Genomic DNA, 16647 nt, shown 5'->3' with positions numbered 1-16647 from the left:
GACGCGCGCGAAGCAGCCTCGCGCGCCGGCGTCGCGGAGTCGCTTTACGGCAGCCGCGGCCTTGGCGCTGAGGAGGTCGTCGTGCTCTCCTTTCCCGCGCCGGCCTTGAGGGAGGAAGGAAAGAGCGAGCGAGCGGGCGGGCGCCGAGGGAAAAACGTCCATTAGCCGCCGCTGCTGAGCACGAGGAGGGGGAGGGGAGAGGGCTGCTGAAGCCCCCCCGGCAAAAGTTCGTCCTCCATGGAAGGGGGAGCCGGGAACTCGAAGGGCTCCGGGCTCGGCGGCCTCTTCGGCGGCGCGGCGATGGGTGGGCCCGGCTATTCCCACGCGGACCTGGCCGGAGTCCCTCGTGAGTATTTGGCATGGGGAGCTTTTTCATTCGTTTCGGGCGTCGGGTTTGGGGTGACCTGTTTTATTCATCCCTCTTTTATAACAAGTGATGCGGGGGGGGGGGGAAATAAAATGATGATGATGGCGATACATTGGCAGGATTATTGTAATAACCTGCAGTTTTATAATAGTACATATTTAAAGTAGATGAGTAAATGAGCAAATTAAGTTAATTTGGATATGCAGAAGATAATAAAAATAAATTTAAGGAACCGCAGAAAGAAGGGGAAGGAAGTCAGGCTTTGAAATGTTAAAATTAGTGAAATGTATAAACCTTAAAATTACAAATGAAATTTTAAAATAATAACAAGCAGCTTTGACCATAGAATACAATCAAATAAAAGACTTAAAACTGACCGATGTGGCGGCGTGGAATTCTACCTTGAAAGCTTGGGAGGAATCTCACATAGGATTGAACAGAAGGCTGGTGCTCTTTCTTGGAGCTTGTATTAGAGCCTCTCTTTTATTTTCCCTACTGTGCAGTTTCGTACATTTTAAAGCAAAGGAAGTCTGTGTGGGAGGGATGAAGGTGCTGGCAGGCAGGTTTGTGGGGCTGCAGCTCATAAAAGTTGTGAAGGAGGGAAAACAGCTTATCTCTTCCAGGTGTATTTTCAAGGTCATTGTAGAGTTGGAAGGGGTCACAAGGGTCATCTAGTCCAACCCACTGCAATGCAGTGATCTTATGCCCAATGTGGGGCTTAAACCCATGGCCCTGAGATTGAATCTCATTCTCTACTGAATTAGCTATCCCTGTCCTTTAAGCATCTGTGGTGTTTCTACCAGGCATGAGACTGAAAGTGGTCCCTGTTTTAACTTGGGTTTGCCAGCATGATCAAATGCCTCCTTTCTTAACATGAGGCATACCAGTTTTAAGGCCTTGACACAGTGAATGGTCTGAATAACTTTTGAGCATTTCAGAAAAAGTATGTATTCCTGATTTTCCTGATGTATTTCTGCATGTGGCTTTTCTACTCTGTTCTAAGTAGAGTTTCAAGGTGATAGTTCTACATTAACAGACAGATTACTTAAGTGTGGCTACTTAGCCTGAAACTCATGTACTGGCTTTTCTCTCCTTTCATTCTCCACACTGCTCTCTTCTGTACTAATCAGCTTCATAGGACAGACATGGCTCACACTATGAATATTATTTCATTGAGTAGGGATGGCTTGGTAGACACAAGCTAAACATGTCTCACCTTGACTTAGCAAGAACGCCGCTGCTTTACTTCTCTCTGGTCCTTTATTTGCTGCTGCATTGCCAAGGATTGGTGTATTGTCTGAATCAGCTCATGTTTTTTCTGGAAGAGCTCATGATAGTTCTAAGCCAGTCTGGCTTAGCATTTTGTGCAACCCAGGCCACAATGTACATTTGAAAGTTAACACTGTTTTAATTTTTCATCTTTTTCTTTCTTAGCCCTTTACTGTCATATTAACTTTTACATCTAGTTATACTGAAATTTGTTTTATGTTTTATTTTTTTGCAGTGACTGGAATGAATCCTTTATCTCCATATTTAAATGTAGATCCCAGATACCTTATACAGGTGAGATGTAAATGCTTGTTCAAATTATATTGCTATATAGTTACAATTGATTGCTAAATGTTCATTTAAGAAATTTATGTAAAGGTTACAAGTATATGTATGTAACATAAAGCTAAAGGGACATGGGTGGTGCTGTGGTCTAAGCCACTGAGCCTCTTGGGCTTGCCAATCAAAAGGCTGGCAGTTCAGATCTGCTCAACGGGGTGAGCTCCTGTTGCTGTGTCCCAGCTTCTGCCAACTTAGCAGTTTAAAAGCACACCAGGGCAAGTAGATAAATAGGTACTGCTGCAGCGGGAATGTAAATGGCATTTCCGGGCGCTCTGGCACTTGTCACAGTCCTCTGTGTGCCAGTAGTGGTTTAGTCACATGACCTGGAAAGCTGCGGAAAAACACCACCTACCTCAGCCTGAAAGCTAGATGATGGCCGCAACCCCATAGTCACCTTTGGCTGGATTTAACCATCTAGGGGTCTTTACCTTTTTACCTATACACTTGCGTTACGTAACCCTCTGGTTACATAAACATCAGGATGTGAACGCAGCAAACCCGGAAATATTTGTCCGTGTTTCGCCGCATGCGCAGAAGCGCTCTGTCATGCCGCACACATGCGCAGAACAGTCACCTCCGGTAGTGAACACCTCGGAATCCGACCGGAGCTCTGGAATGGATCCCATCCACAACCAGAGGTATCACTGTACGTGTGTAAGTAAATGTTGGCCCAGTTTGCCATGGTTAGCCATGGAAGGTTAAACCACAAGCACAGATTCTACTAATGTGCTAAGCCAAACCACAACTTTGCACAGGAGCAAATGAGACACTTGTCACTCTGGAATCAACCCATGTGCAAGTGAGGTCATTGTATAGTTCCAAAAAGATTTTGACCAGTTTCCTCATCAAGCGCTCCAAATTGAGGACAGGTCCTATCATATTTCAGTAAATGAATATGGATAAATGGATAAACCTTAACAGAAGAGTTAAGGTTCTCTGTTAATTTTATTCATAGAAGATCAGGGCAGTGTGAAGTGGCCCATTTTCAAACAGCACCAAACAGTTCAGAAAGATAAATATATACAGTGGTGCCTCGCAAGACGAAATTAATTCGTTCTGCGAGTCTCTTCATCTAGCGGTTTTATCGTCTTGCGAAGCAACCCTATTAGCGGATTAGCGCTATTAGCGGTTTAGCGGCTATTAGCGGCTAAAAGGCTATTAGCAGTTTAGCGGCTTAGAAAAAGGGGGTGGGGAGCGAAAAAAAATCTCAAGGCTCGCAAGACATTTTCGTCTTGCGAAGCAAGCCTATAGGGAAATTCGTCCTGCGAAGCGCATCGAAAAATTGAAAACCCTTTCGTCTAACGGGTTTTCCGTCTTGCGAGGCATTCGTCTTGCGGGGCACCACTGTATAGATGTTTAGCCCTTCTTAAGCATGCACTACCTACTCTTACAAGCTAGAAGATAAGTTGGGAGCTCCCTTTCACAGGGTTCAAACACGGAGTGTCCACTTAGTATTCAATTGCCTCTTTGCCATGCTTGCTCTTAACAATCTACAGCCACACAGTCCCAGCTTCTTGCAGCTTCTAGGTCTGTAGGCTAGTATGGGCAGAAACTAAGTGTGAATTCTCTCTAATCTGGGAACCAGTGATACAGAGTTTTGTTTCTAAACTCCAGTGGTGGTCAGCTGTCTTTGTCATCTCCATGTCTGTGACAGTGTTACACTGCTGGAAGATAAAAGTACTGTCCATGGTAGCTGTCTGTCAGCTCCTCTGTTTTGGAGGCAGCTGATACCAGTGGGGGACAGTATTGTGCTTCTTTGAGAGTGTGCTAAGCAGTCAATATCCTGCTCAGTGCTAGACTAGAAGCTTACACACATGATCAACATGCAATGGCTTGAATGTCTGTGGTAGATTTATTTACCATGTATTATTCTCTTATGGACCTTGTTATCTAATCTTTCATTTGAGCACTTGATTAGCTCAGAGATAGCAAGGCTCCTTATTTTTCTCTGAATGTACTGCACCTGTTTTTATAAAGCAAATGAGTTTTTCGCCACAAATGTAATTTAAAAGGATATTTCCATTTCAGGACACAGATGAATTCATTTTACCCACTGGAGCTAGCAAAACTAGGGGCAGGTTTGAGCTGGCATTCTTTACAATTGGAGGATGCTGCATGACAGGTATGGGTAAGATTTAATTTATATTGTGATACTGTTCTGTTTTAAAATGGATAGAATTTGTATGTGTGGGGGTGAGTGTAGTGTATAAAAATATATTCGTAATGTATCAAGTTTAGCCAAGTCTCCAGTGACATACTTCTTGTCTAAAACAAACTTGAGTGCATTATAGTAGCAAATTCTAGAGGGGCAGTGTGTTCCTCTTTTGTAGCAAATGCAATAGTCCTGCGGCACAACAGAACAGAGTCTTCTAGCACCACTGAGAGTGTCAATGATGTACACTGTTTTCACGGTGCATTGATTTCCAGGCCTTGTGATCTAGGTTGTATCTCTCCCCCATTTACACTGTTGATACTTTGTAAGCTTTGGGCAATTTATTATTTTTTAAACGACATTCCCTTTGAAGGCTTTTCTGGACATAATCATCAAATTGTAACAACAGTTGCAAGGCCTTCATTGCCAAAAATGAACGATGGAACATTTGAGTGAAGGTTTGGGATGTTTTAGACTGTTGTTGATTTCCTAAATTTCAGCGGTAGTCAGCTGTCCGTGTCATTACCGTGCCTGACAGTGTTACACTGCTGGGAGATGAAAATATTGTCCAGTCTGTCTGCCATTGTCACCGTTCTGGAGGCATTTTGGCAGCAGGGTGGGGCAGTGCTGTGCTTCTCTGAGAGTGTGCTAAGCAGTTAATATCCTGCTCAGCACTAGAATGGGAGCATACACATCAGCTATCTATAATGGCATTTATGTCTGCAGTATAGCATATGCTGTTTAAAAATGGCATTTGTGGTTTTTCTGAACATACAAACTTTGCAGTTTTATAACAGGATATTGAAGATTCTGTGCATAGGCTAATAGATATTTTTTGCTGGTGTGGCATGATTTGGTATTTTTCCATCTCACTTTCCTACATCTTCTAGGGGCTGTTTATTCTCCCCCACCCCATGGTAGAGAATACAGTAGGTAATTGCTATGGGGTGTGATGGTATAGGAAGAGAGAACATAAGAACAAAACATAAAGAGCAAAGAAGGGCAAGTGACTCATGCAGGCCGCATTCACTGTTTTGCCTGTAAAATGTAAATTGCCTTCAATAATGCAACATGTATCTGCTTCAATAGAAGCGTATCATTATTGTAGTTTATTTTTCCGTAGACTGCATGTTTAATTGGTGAGCTGTTTTAATCCTTACTGGAATGTATGTTCAGTTTTCATTTCCTGTGGTTAATCCTGATGTCCTGCCTTTTAGGAGCTGCATTTGGTGCACTAAATGGCCTGCGACTGGGCTTGAAGGAGACACAGAGCATGGCTTGGTCTAAACCTCGAAATGTACAGTAAGTACATAATTCCAGATACTTTTCAGCTTTCAAGGGTTGCTCATTTTTCATTTTGTTTTCAGAAGAATTCATAGGTATTCATGGTCTTACAGCCTTCCAGATACTTATTTGCTTGCTTGCCTTGAATTTTGACTTCCTATAAGTGTAAGTGAGATATCATTAAATTGGCCTTTAGTGCAGTCAAGATAAAATTACACTTCTGTGTAAGTCTTAACTTATAAAGCCTTTTGTGCCCATAAAGCTAAAGGACTAAATACCAAATCTGGGGTGTTTTAGTATTCCTGACAGCGGATTGTCACTGCCCTGAGTTGTGTGAGAAGTCTTGAATTAGGATGAGCTCAACGTGTGGTGGTGATCACTTCATTAATCTTAAAAAGAAAGTAATTGAGTTATTTCTGAGGAAACACCTTTTTGTTCTCTTTCTATCCCCTCCTATCAATTTGTGCATGCTTACATTATTACTTAATTAATTATTGAATTTATATACCGCCCTATACCCGGAGGTCTCAAGGTGGTTCAGAGAAATGATCAACTTAAAAAACACTACACACACACACACTGTAATCAAAATAAAAACCCAATAACACACACTCCCCCCACCAAAAAAGAGGCACATTTTAAAAGGGCATAGGCTGTCAATACATGCACATATTCACTTAGTTTCTATAAGCTTTTCTTTCAAATGAGATTTCTTGTTCTTTCAGAGAAATCTTGGCCAAAAACAAATCATGCTGGACATAGAAGATTCAAATGCATAATCCTATGGCATTTAAAAAAAATGTATATTGAACAGATTGTTATGTAGAAATATAGCAATCATTAAATCCTTTAGACCAGCAGGTGGCAGCAAACTAATATTAATGCTCTACTGGACCTTCAGGAAGATATGCTGAAGGTCAATTATCCCAGTCACTCCATTCTTAGCAGTTGCAAGGATATTCTCCACAAAATGTGGCTCATATGTGGCCCTCATTTGTAAAACTGTTTTAAAGGAAAACTATAACAATATCTATAAGATTTATGTATAATCCTTTAATTATCCATCTGTTTATACTTCTTATTAACATTTTCTAGAACAATGGGGGTACAGAAACTGTTAACATTTTGGTGCGTGATCCCAGATGAAACACATACCTTCAGAAATTATTATTATTTATTTATATACTGCAACATTGTCACAGAACTAGTGAAGATAGGTTTCGGGAAAATGGCAAAGGTATCCTACACAATAGGGAAGTTATATGTTCTCTAAACTTTGATAACCCAACTGCCTCTCAGAATCCATGACATACCCTTTTCCTCGAATCATCAGCAATTCCCTTCTGATTCTTTGTGAATCTCAGCTCTGTGGAACTGCTGCTGCTATTGGTCTGCCTCCTATAGCATCCATCCTGGATATAACAGTTGCCTCTCATGTTTCTTCCGTTTACCTCAGTTATAGCAATATTCATTGCTCAGACATCTTAACTCCAGATTCTGTTAAAGTATGGTGGATTAAAAAGGACACCTTGGCCTGCATTAACGCAATTGGCAGCCCACATTACCTGAATGATCAGTTGAAGTATATTCTTCCATAGGCTCTCACTAGTCCAAAAAATAAGGCTCTGTGAGAGTATTCAAGCTACAATGACTATACAGGTATGTAGCTCGCATCTTAGGTGGGGGTTACGTTCCTGGCCATTGTGTGTATAAGCAAAATCTCATAAAGCCAGGATCCCATGGAACCAGGGCCTCTGCAAGGTGGAGGTCTGCTTGCCTGGCTATGGGGAAGTGGCACAAGGGCTCTGACAAGGTCCCAGGGCCCAGTAAGCACTTGCCCAGCTTTGGGAAGGAGGAGGGAGAGCTCTGGGACCCTTCCAGAGCCATAGCACCGCCTTCCCAAAGCCTGACGCCTTGCTTACCTGACTTTGGGAAGGAGGCGGAGGACTGCTCCACCTTCCCAAAGCCCGGTAAGCCCACAATTGAAGCTTTGCGCAAGAATGTGGGGAGAATAAATAAATAAAGTGTGTTTCCTTTGTGCTCCATTTATTATTCCCCCTTCCCTTCCCCTCAAAGCTGCAATTGCATAAGTAAAATAAATGTAAGATGTAAGTCACCTGTACAGCATTTGCTACTGTGAGTTAATGAATCATCAATTTTATAGCAAGTAGTCCTGAATCTCCTGGGTTAGTAGAACCATAAAAAAGAAACAGGAGGGAAATTGGCATGGGTGTTCATTCAGCACATGTGTGTGCAAGTCCTAGCAGCTAGGCAGGATTGTAATAAGCAAATTATATGGCAGTTCTGCTTGGGCAGGAGCTTGCACAGTGGGAAGAACATCTTTCGATTTAGTTTCACTTTTCTTGCTCTCTGTAAGGTGCACAGCATGCTGTGAGCAGATGACACCTTGCACGCTCTGAAAGGTACCTTTGTCTCCCGTTCATCATTTGTCCCTAGGTTCCAGCGGTAGTCAGCTGTCTGGGTCAGTATCATGCCTGTGACGGTGTTACACTGCTGGGAGATAAAAGTACTGCCTGTTTTATCTGTCTGTCACTGTCTCTGTTCTGGAGGCAGCTGACACCAGTGTGGGGCAATACTGTGCTTCTCTGAGAGTGTGCTGAGCAGTTAACATTCTACTCAGCACTAGTCTGGGAGCATACACACTTGTTCAGCATGTGATTTTAATTTCTATGGTAGAGGATGTTTGACCTTTTCCCCCCTTTGTTTTTATAAAGTTTATAAGAAGTGATATTTAAGGATGTCCAAATTAAAATGTGTATAATTTAGCACTTGGATTTTTGCATGCTTAACAATCTTCCAAAGGACAAGCTCCTTAATGCAATCTAAACTATTTAGGCAGTCTTGGTATAATGTCTTCTAATAGCAAACTCTCTTGTTGAGTGCTGACAGAACTGTAGCCAAATCCAGGCTAATGTAGGAGCATCAGCATATTCAGGGGAACTCCCAAGGCTTGCAGAGGTAGGAAAAATGAACAAGAGCACTCCACACTGCACTGTGATCTAATTCTTAAAATATGTAGAGCAGTGTGCTGGTAAAAATTGGTAATCTAGAATTGGCTCAGTTAACATGGTTGCCTTTGATGAAAGCACTTCTCTTTAGAATGTAAAAAAAGCAGCCTTGCATTTCGATTTAAAGAATTGCTTGATGAATATATTCAAATCGATTGTCTGTCTTGGAGGGGGAAATTATCTAGCTTCAACAGGCTCCCAAAGCTGTTTTCTAAATTCAAGCCATAGCTGAAGGAGGGGGGAGGGATTGAATTATTAAGGCACTGTACTGCATCTTTAGTAGCTACCTATGCATAGAAATACTTCTTCATTCCTAGGCAGCAGTCACCCTATTCAGAATTTTCAGCCGTGATTTCAGATTCACCCAAATATGGTTGCTTCTGGAATCGTGTTCTAATGACCATTTAATTGATATATTAGAACTAAGAAAAATGTCTATATAAACATGTGCTTTGGGTAGTTCATTTAGTTTGTGTCCCATGGAATCTGTTCATAAGCTTCAGTTATTCAGACTAATTAATGGGGCAGAAATGATTATATTATGCTTCATAGCCCCAATACAGTGCTCTTCATGCCACAAGGCAAAGTGCTTCTGAAACTGAGGGACTTCCGGAGGCTGTTTTTGAATTAGGTACAAGGCTCTGTTATTTAAAGGGATGGGGCAATAAAAAGAAAATTCACTGTGGGTATGATCAAGCCATTATGCACACCTTAACTAATTATTTGGATCACAGTCCATGTTTTGTGCACTTGCTTTCTCCAGAACCTGAAACATGCTAAGTATGTTGGCCTACAGAAAAATCTGTGGATCTATTTCTTTAAAAAAGAAGTGAACAATTAATCTTTTAGCTAGGATACTTATGGGGGGGGGGACCTGGAAAAAATATTGCATAACACTGAGCTCCAAATTTGCATTTGAGTTACATAAACGTTTTAATTAACCTTGGCACGTAGTGCCACCTGCCTTAAAGCAGAGCAGATTTGTTCAAAAATGCAAATGAATTTAACTTGTCCTTTCAAGTTAGGTTTCTGTAGTAAAACCTGTATTGCTGGTGTGCTAGAGATCAAACGTTTGTACAGCATTTGATTTCTCCAGGTAGAACAAGTTTCATTTAAGCTTTCCCTTTTTCACTCTTGCCTTATGAAATGCATGGACAGAAGGCGTGAGCAGAAGAAACTTAAGTTGTCTTTGGTTCTGTTTAGGCCTTGAAAACAATATAGCCTATGATAAAGCAGTACAGCTCAATCTCTTTCTCTCATTACTTCCTTGTAGGATTTTAAATATGGTGACAAGGCAAGGGGCATTATGGGCCAACACTCTTGGATCTCTAGGTAAGTAAGTTTGTTGTGTAAATCAAATCTACATGGGAAATGTCAATATCATTCTTTGTAACTCAGTTGAATTTTTCAGTAATCCTGGAAGTCTACTAGAATTAGAATGGAAGTTTTGTCAAGGATTCTGGCTTCTTCGGGTTTGGAAAGTCATTGCACTGCATTGCAAAGCCTAAAATGAATCTAGGGCCTGCTGACTAGGGGTGCTTGCCTTCCCTTAAATGAGATTTAGAGGCCTGAAAAATCTCCCTTCGTCACAGAAGACTCTGGCATCTTCAAGGATTCCCTCCCCACTTTCTGCCCGCCCCCATCAGCAGAGAAATCATAGATCATGGAAAATTGCCATTTGAGCTCAAAGGTCCCAAAGTTCAAGATTCCACCCTTGCAAGTGATACATTAACAGACACTTCGCAGCTGTGTTTGTTTTCTTGAGTAACATTTCCTTGTTTGTCATAGTCCTTTACCCTGACCTGTCTAGTGACAAGTCTGCAAATATTTTAGAATTCAGTTCCTTTCTGGGAAGAGAATCTTCAGTTGTGGGCTTTGGGATGGGTGGGTGAGTGTGGCTCTACTTCCTAACCAAAAGACAAATTCAACTGCCGTTCTTAGTTTCCAGTATGAGATTAGGAATGGTTTTATAGGATGTTTAAAAGTCACCCTTTTGAAATAGTGTGAAATAAGTTTTTCAGAAGTTATAGTGAACCCTAACCTGTTTCAACTGTGTTGCTCTTTTATGCTCAGTATTTGTAAAACATTGCAGGTCTGCTCATTTGGATTTGCTGCTGACCACCCTTGTATAATACAACTGAATAATGTTGATGGTGCTTTTCAAAGGCCCCAATTGATTGAGATTTGCATTTGGCACTTGTGTAGAACTCTTCAGCTGATCCAGTTGAAACACTTTAGTAGCAAGTTACCTTTCCCTTCAGAAACTTCTGTGCTTTCATGTCCCCTGGATCTACACATTCTCCCATTTCCTTACATTACAGGACTGCATTTTGCGTCTCTGATTAACTCACCTCCTCATTTCATCATCCAAAGTTAACTAAGTTTACAGAAAGGTTTCATGCCCTCTTCTCCCCATTGAGATTGCTCTGCACATGTCCATACCCTGAAAAGCCTTTCTGGATGGCCAATGGGCACTGCTGAACAACATGGAATGGCACTACTGGGGATGAGAGGGTAATGGGAATCTTTCCTTCATTGATCTTAAGTCAACTTCCTTAAAATGCAAGCTCAGTTTTGGGCACTTTCCCCAAGAGAGAATGATACTGAGACCAGAATCTTACTGGGTTGTACTGTGTTGGACATGTGCTGCTGCTGTTGTTGTTATGTGTTTGTGTTCTCCCTGTCGACTTCAATTCCAGCACTGCTGTATAGCGCATTTGGAGTCATAATTGAAAAAACTCGAGGTGCAGAAGATGATCTGAACACAGTTGCTGCTGGGACCATGACAGGCATGCTGTATAAAAGCACAGGTACGCTGGCAAAATTACCTTTATTCATTTTGGTTCTGCGTACAGGAGTTGGGTCAAAAGTAAGCTTATCTGTTCTGTGTGTGCTTAATGTCATGTTTACTGACTTGTGATTATATATTCTTAAGAACAAGGCATGAGCCATGTGAAAACTCAATTTCCCTTTTCCATATGCATTAAACCTTTGTCTGAAATCCTACTACAAGGGCTCTGCCTTTAATGAGTTCTGCCTTCTGATTAATGGTGATAGAAACTGTTAATCCAGAGCTAAAAGAAACAAACAGTTCCTAAAATAGAAATTGGGGGTAAATATGAGAGAATGCTTTGCCTTGTGTGGTAATATTGAGGGTTTTTAAAAAATAAGGCAATTTGTCTTACTGTGATAAGAGAAGACAGAATAAATTTAAATGTGATAAATGTTCTAAATATAGACTTTAGCTTTTTGGTGTTGTGGTAACAGCAGATTACCCAAGTAATTGAGCTGCACAGTGCATATAGTCTGAGAAATGCATTGACAATGAAAATGACACCAGAATTTGGTCATGAAACTCCATAACAGTTCTCTGGCAGTTAGCTATAGTTCATCCAGAAACAGTAAGGATTAGTGTAAAAAAAGACATCCTACAATTTTAGTCCGACAGGATAGCACTATATAATAATAATAAATTTTATTTATATCCCGCCCTCCCCAGCCGAAGCCGGGCTCAGAGCGACTAACAACAGTAAAATGATAAAATATTCTAAAATCATTTTGTTATAAAATTAATTCAAATCAGATTAATCGCAACCATTGGGTTAGAGTTCTGTGAGGATTGCCAAAGGAGGGTGTCAGGCTGTGCCCTGGCCAAAGGCCTGGTGGAACAGCTCTGTCTTGCAAGCCCTGCGGAAAGATGTCAAGTCCCGCAGGGCCCTAGTCTCTTGTGACAGAGCGTTCCACCAGATTGGAGCCACAGCCAAAAAAGCCCTGGCTCTGGTTGAGGCCAGCCTAACCTCTCTGTGGCCTGGGACCTCCAAGATGTTTTTGTTTGAAGACCGTAAGTTCTTCTCTCCGTGCCAGGAGAGGCGGTCCCGTAGGTACGAGGGTCCTAGGCCGTATAGGGCTTTGAAGGTTAAAACTAGCACCTTAAACCTGATCCTGTACTCCACCAGGAGCCAGTGCAGCTGGTATATGTAAGATGATTCACTGTAGCTGGAAAACATCACTGATAAATGATATTTGAAACACACAAAAAAACTCTATGCTTCCCCTAGGAACAAAGGAAGGGTTGTGCAGCCTTAGGTTATATACCTCAGAACCCAATGCAAAAATTTATTCCAAATTCTCAAGTGGAAACAAATATGTTAAGAGACATTTGTGCTGGCATAATAGATCTGCTGTGTGTGCAACAGTTATAGACAACAGAAGAGCTGAAGAAACTAGGCCATGGTTTTTTACACGGATTTTAACACACTGGAAGCAGTAACTAGGAAACCAGTTTATCAGTTGTAGAGCGGGCTCCTCTTTAAAAAGTCTGTCCATCTTTTCTAGCTAGAAATATTTACCTGAACTTCTACCTACTACAGCTGTAATAGATCACTCTCCAGGTCCAGCCTTGTCCAACATTATCATAAGCAATAAAGCTATTTGTTCTATTTGTTTCAACATTAGTTAACTTTCAGGGCTCCTCCCAATTTTAAATGGCAGATTTATGCTATTGACACAGGCTACTGCAATTCTGAAAGCAAGTCTTATCTTAGCGAAGTGCCATTAGATTAAATATGACTAGTATCGGAAAACCAATTGAAATTAGTGATACATTAGCGAAAAACATGAAAAAGATCTGTCATCATTTTTGAGTGCCAAAAGTACATGGATCTATAGAAAGGAAAAAATGTATTCAAATCTTGGTTTGTGCTTATTAAAAAGTTGGCCACTTTGGTTGTATTTCTATGAACAGTTAGAGTGGCAGCAGGATTTGGAAGGGTGTGTGGGTGTATTTCAGAAACTAACTCCCCTGGTTTGGAAAATGAGGCATTAAAGCTGAGCAGCCCTCTTTGTCTCCATTCTCCCCCAAAAGATTGAACTGGGAAATCTTGGAAGCTACTTCCCATGCAGCAATAGATTCTTTCAAGTATGCTTAGGAAGGTTCAGGAGCATCAAGATTTAAAGCTGAGACGTGCGGTTTGCAGAAGCCTATACCAGCAGGGACAGTTGGTGTATCTGAGCTTTCTTACTATAACTCAAAGCTCTTTCTGAGAATTCTGAATGAGAACTTGGAGAAGGAAAGCTAATTATGAGGGAAACCCAATGGAAATTAAATCATCACTACTTGGAAAATATATTTGTGGAACCAGAATGTGTGGTGCTTTATAACCGTTCCTGTATAATTGGAGATCTAATGAAATAGTTTGTATTGGTGGCATCATTCTGGATATATGCAGGCTAAATAGAAACAAGCAATGGCACAGGAACCAGCTAGGTTGGGTTTAACGGAGGTATATGGAAACTTCTAGGTTTTTGGAATTTGATAGCCCTGCACAGCAATTGTTCTTTTATTTTAGAAAGCGTCTGACATGCTTGGAGCTTTCATCAGGCTTGAAACTGGGTGTTTTTAGCTTTCTCACTTCTTCATCAGTGGAAATGGCATGATTTGTATTGAAAACCATTTGGTTCTATTCACATAGAGTGGGTCCCACCATTGTCAAGAGTACTATCCCAATATATTATAAATTTAATACATGCTGCACCTGTAGGCTAGAATGACCTGTTTACTAGGAACCATCAGAAAACACAGCACTTTTTACATTTTTACACAAAATGTTTTACATTGGAAGGCTGATTTATGTAACAAAAACTACCATGAAATAAGAGCAGATGGCATGCCACCCACACCTGGGATGAAATGCAGAGGTTTGTGACTTTGCATTTATTTTATTTTTAGCAATCCCATGATTTGGAGGGGGGGGATTTCCAATAGCAATCAGGAAGCTGTCTCTGTGGAGGTCCCCTATTATGGCAGAAGTTGGTACTGGATAGGCCTTCCCAATTGGCAGGCTCTGTAAGTGTCTGCTTTCAAATATTGCAGCCTGCAACTCTTTAAGTCATGTTTTGACATTCTCCTATCTCAACATGTGTATGTAAGAGAAAGATAATGACAGCTGCTTGTTTTGGGGGATTCAGTAAAGTGACTTGCTATCCAAGGCTAGCAGAATTGACTTCAGAGGAGGGACAGGAGTACATTCGCCTATCGCTTAGCAAGCAGAACTGAAAAGGGTCAGGAGAGTTCCAAGTCCTGTTATTCAAAAGGCACTCTTTCTTCTTTTTGCCAAACTTGCTTTTTTAAAAAAACAACACATACTCACCTTGATGTGAATATTTTCAGGCAGGAAAGGCAAACACTGCCAGCTGTGCAAATGCAAACTGAATTTCACACAAGTGACTTGGTTGTACGTTGGTGCTTAGTTCTGCTGTTCTCCTTTGGGGTGTTCCATAGCTGGGTATTGGACAACTACATTGCAGTGCAAAGGGTTTCATTGCAGGGCTTTGCACATTATCAGAAAAAATGAGAATTGGTTTTCATCTCCATGAGCAAGTTCTTCTGGTGTGTTACACCAAACTAGACTAGCTTTTTCCCGTCTGTCCTGCTTGAAAATACAACTCTTAAAAGAGTCAAGACTGCATTAAGTATTCTGTTGTAGTTCCTGAACTGCTTTTAGCTATATCACATATAAAGTCACGACACAAAAATCCTGTCACATAGCCTGTTGTAGGCTGTATATATAGATGGGATTTTCTCCCTGCTCAACATACTATTTTTTATCTATCAGTGCAAAACGTAATGGCTTTGCTGCAAACTGCTTCTTTTCTAAGGCACTGGAAATGACAGTCCTTGGTAAAACGAATCTAAACCTATAGAAAGGGGATTCTGGTACCATAAAACTAGCTTTACACTAGCCACTAGTTAAGTATAATTTCCATAGTGGTAATGTTGGTAGTTTATTTTACCAAAAACAACCAAGGTTCTTGTGGCACCTCAAAGCTTAACAAATGTATCACGGCATAAGCTTCCATGGACTACACAGTCCATTAAAAAAAGTCTTTGAAGTGCCACAGAACTATTGTTATGTTTTCATATATTCATATTCCAGCTAGGGCTGAAATTTAATATATTTGACCCTTTTCTGTATGTAAGTGGAATTGTTTTTTCTTCTTCACACCTTATGTCATGAACCTAAATGTAACAGTCATTGGGTCTGTGAGTTAAGACACTTAAAATTTCTTCCAACTAATAAGTGGCTGAGCTTGTGAACCACTGTTTTAAGAAGTTGTTCCCATTGAGGTGTGTCAATATTTTCCAAAGCAATGGCAGTTTTTGTGATCTCTGGTACTGTGTTTTTACTTGTACAAATGCAACTAAGCCCCTGAGATTGATTAGCTGATTTCTTTACCGCCACTGTTTTCCACAGGTGGACTACGAGGGATAGCGAGAGGTGGCGTTGCAGGACTCATGCTCACTAGTCTCTATGCTCTCTACAACAACTGGGAGCACATGAAGGGCTCAGTGCAGAGGCAATCACTCTGAGCAGCATTGAGAACTGAGAATCTACACATGTAGTGCAATCAGACTTGAAACCTTTCAGTACAGCATGGAGCAGAATGGAAACAAAGACTAGAAAACCTCACTGTGACATGGTTATCAGAACCGGTCTATCCTTTCAGCTGCCAGATGGTAACGTGCTAGTATCTGTGAGGGTGTGATGAAGTTGTCAGCTGAAGATCTTGCTTTGGCAGCATGTTCACTTTTGCCTGGGCTAGTTATTTTACTTTACATAACCCATGTTAATTGTCCCGTGATGAGGTTTATGTACCTATACTGTTGCTTGATTTGGTTCTAATAAAAAGTTTTTGTCCCTACAGCTTTTGCCACTTCTTTAATCCTCTGTTGGCAATAGGCAACTTGTTTCTTGTAGCAGGTAACTGCCTCAGTACATTAGAGTGATTTTACAACTTGCACAATTCAGTTCATTTGCTTTATAACTTCTGTTCTGAATTGTGTTGTGTCCAGTATTGGGGAACAAGATTCCACCTTCTACCTAAATTAATCTGCAGAGTGAGGTTCATTTGACGATGCTACCATAATCTAGTTTTCCTCTATAGAAACATGTACATGTAAAAATACAATAAGGAATGAAAAATATAAAGCATGTTGAGTCTGTGTTGTTCTTGTTCTATTTCAGGTTTAACCGAACTAACAAATTCTTTGTTGGGTTTCATGCTTATATTTTAAGGTATTGTCAGCTAACTGAACCAACCCCTTAACCCATGGCAATTATGGTGCTGGTGCATGAGCTCCATGCTGCCACATAATGCACAACCCTGCTGATGAGCTCCAGCTGATGGATGAGGCCCAACCATGC

The 16647-nt window shown here is 41.0% G+C and overlaps 1 protein-coding gene across 1 annotated transcript; it reads left to right on the top strand.

Annotated features, from left to right (window-relative positions):
• Positions 1-2: 2 nt before the first annotated feature.
• Positions 3-16146, top strand: LOC310677308 (mitochondrial import inner membrane translocase subunit Tim23). The gene is made up of 7 exons (XM_083440126.1): positions 3-346; positions 1872-1930; positions 4007-4100; positions 5348-5432; positions 9717-9775; positions 11143-11253; positions 15697-16146. Exons 1-7 carry the CDS (start codon positions 238-240, stop codon positions 15810-15812), a joined length of 633 nt encoding a protein of 210 aa, XP_083296252.1. The 5' UTR covers positions 3-237; the 3' UTR covers positions 15813-16146.
• Positions 16147-16647: the final 501 nt, after the last annotated feature.

Source organism: Podarcis tiliguerta, assembly GCF_965153285.1.
Source record: "Podarcis tiliguerta genome assembly, chromosome: 5".
Taxonomy (NCBI): Eukaryota; Metazoa; Chordata; class Lepidosauria; order Squamata; family Lacertidae; genus Podarcis; species Podarcis tiliguerta.
Note: the sequence above shows the minus strand (reverse complement) of the source record. Positions and strands in the feature narration are given on the sequence as shown.

Excerpts from the sequence above, each read along its gene's own strand:
- LOC310677308 (XM_083440126.1), top strand. The coding sequence starts at position 238 with ATGGAAGGGGGAGCCGGGAACTCGAAGGGCTCCGGGCTCGGCGGCCTC. Across the intron at positions 347-1,871 it reads GGACCTGGCCGGAGTCCCTC|TGACTGGAATGAATCCTTTA; the intron begins GTGAGTATTTGG and ends ATTTTTTTGCAG. Across the intron at positions 9,776-11,142 it reads CAACACTCTTGGATCTCTAG|CACTGCTGTATAGCGCATTT; the intron begins GTAAGTAAGTTT and ends CTTCAATTCCAG.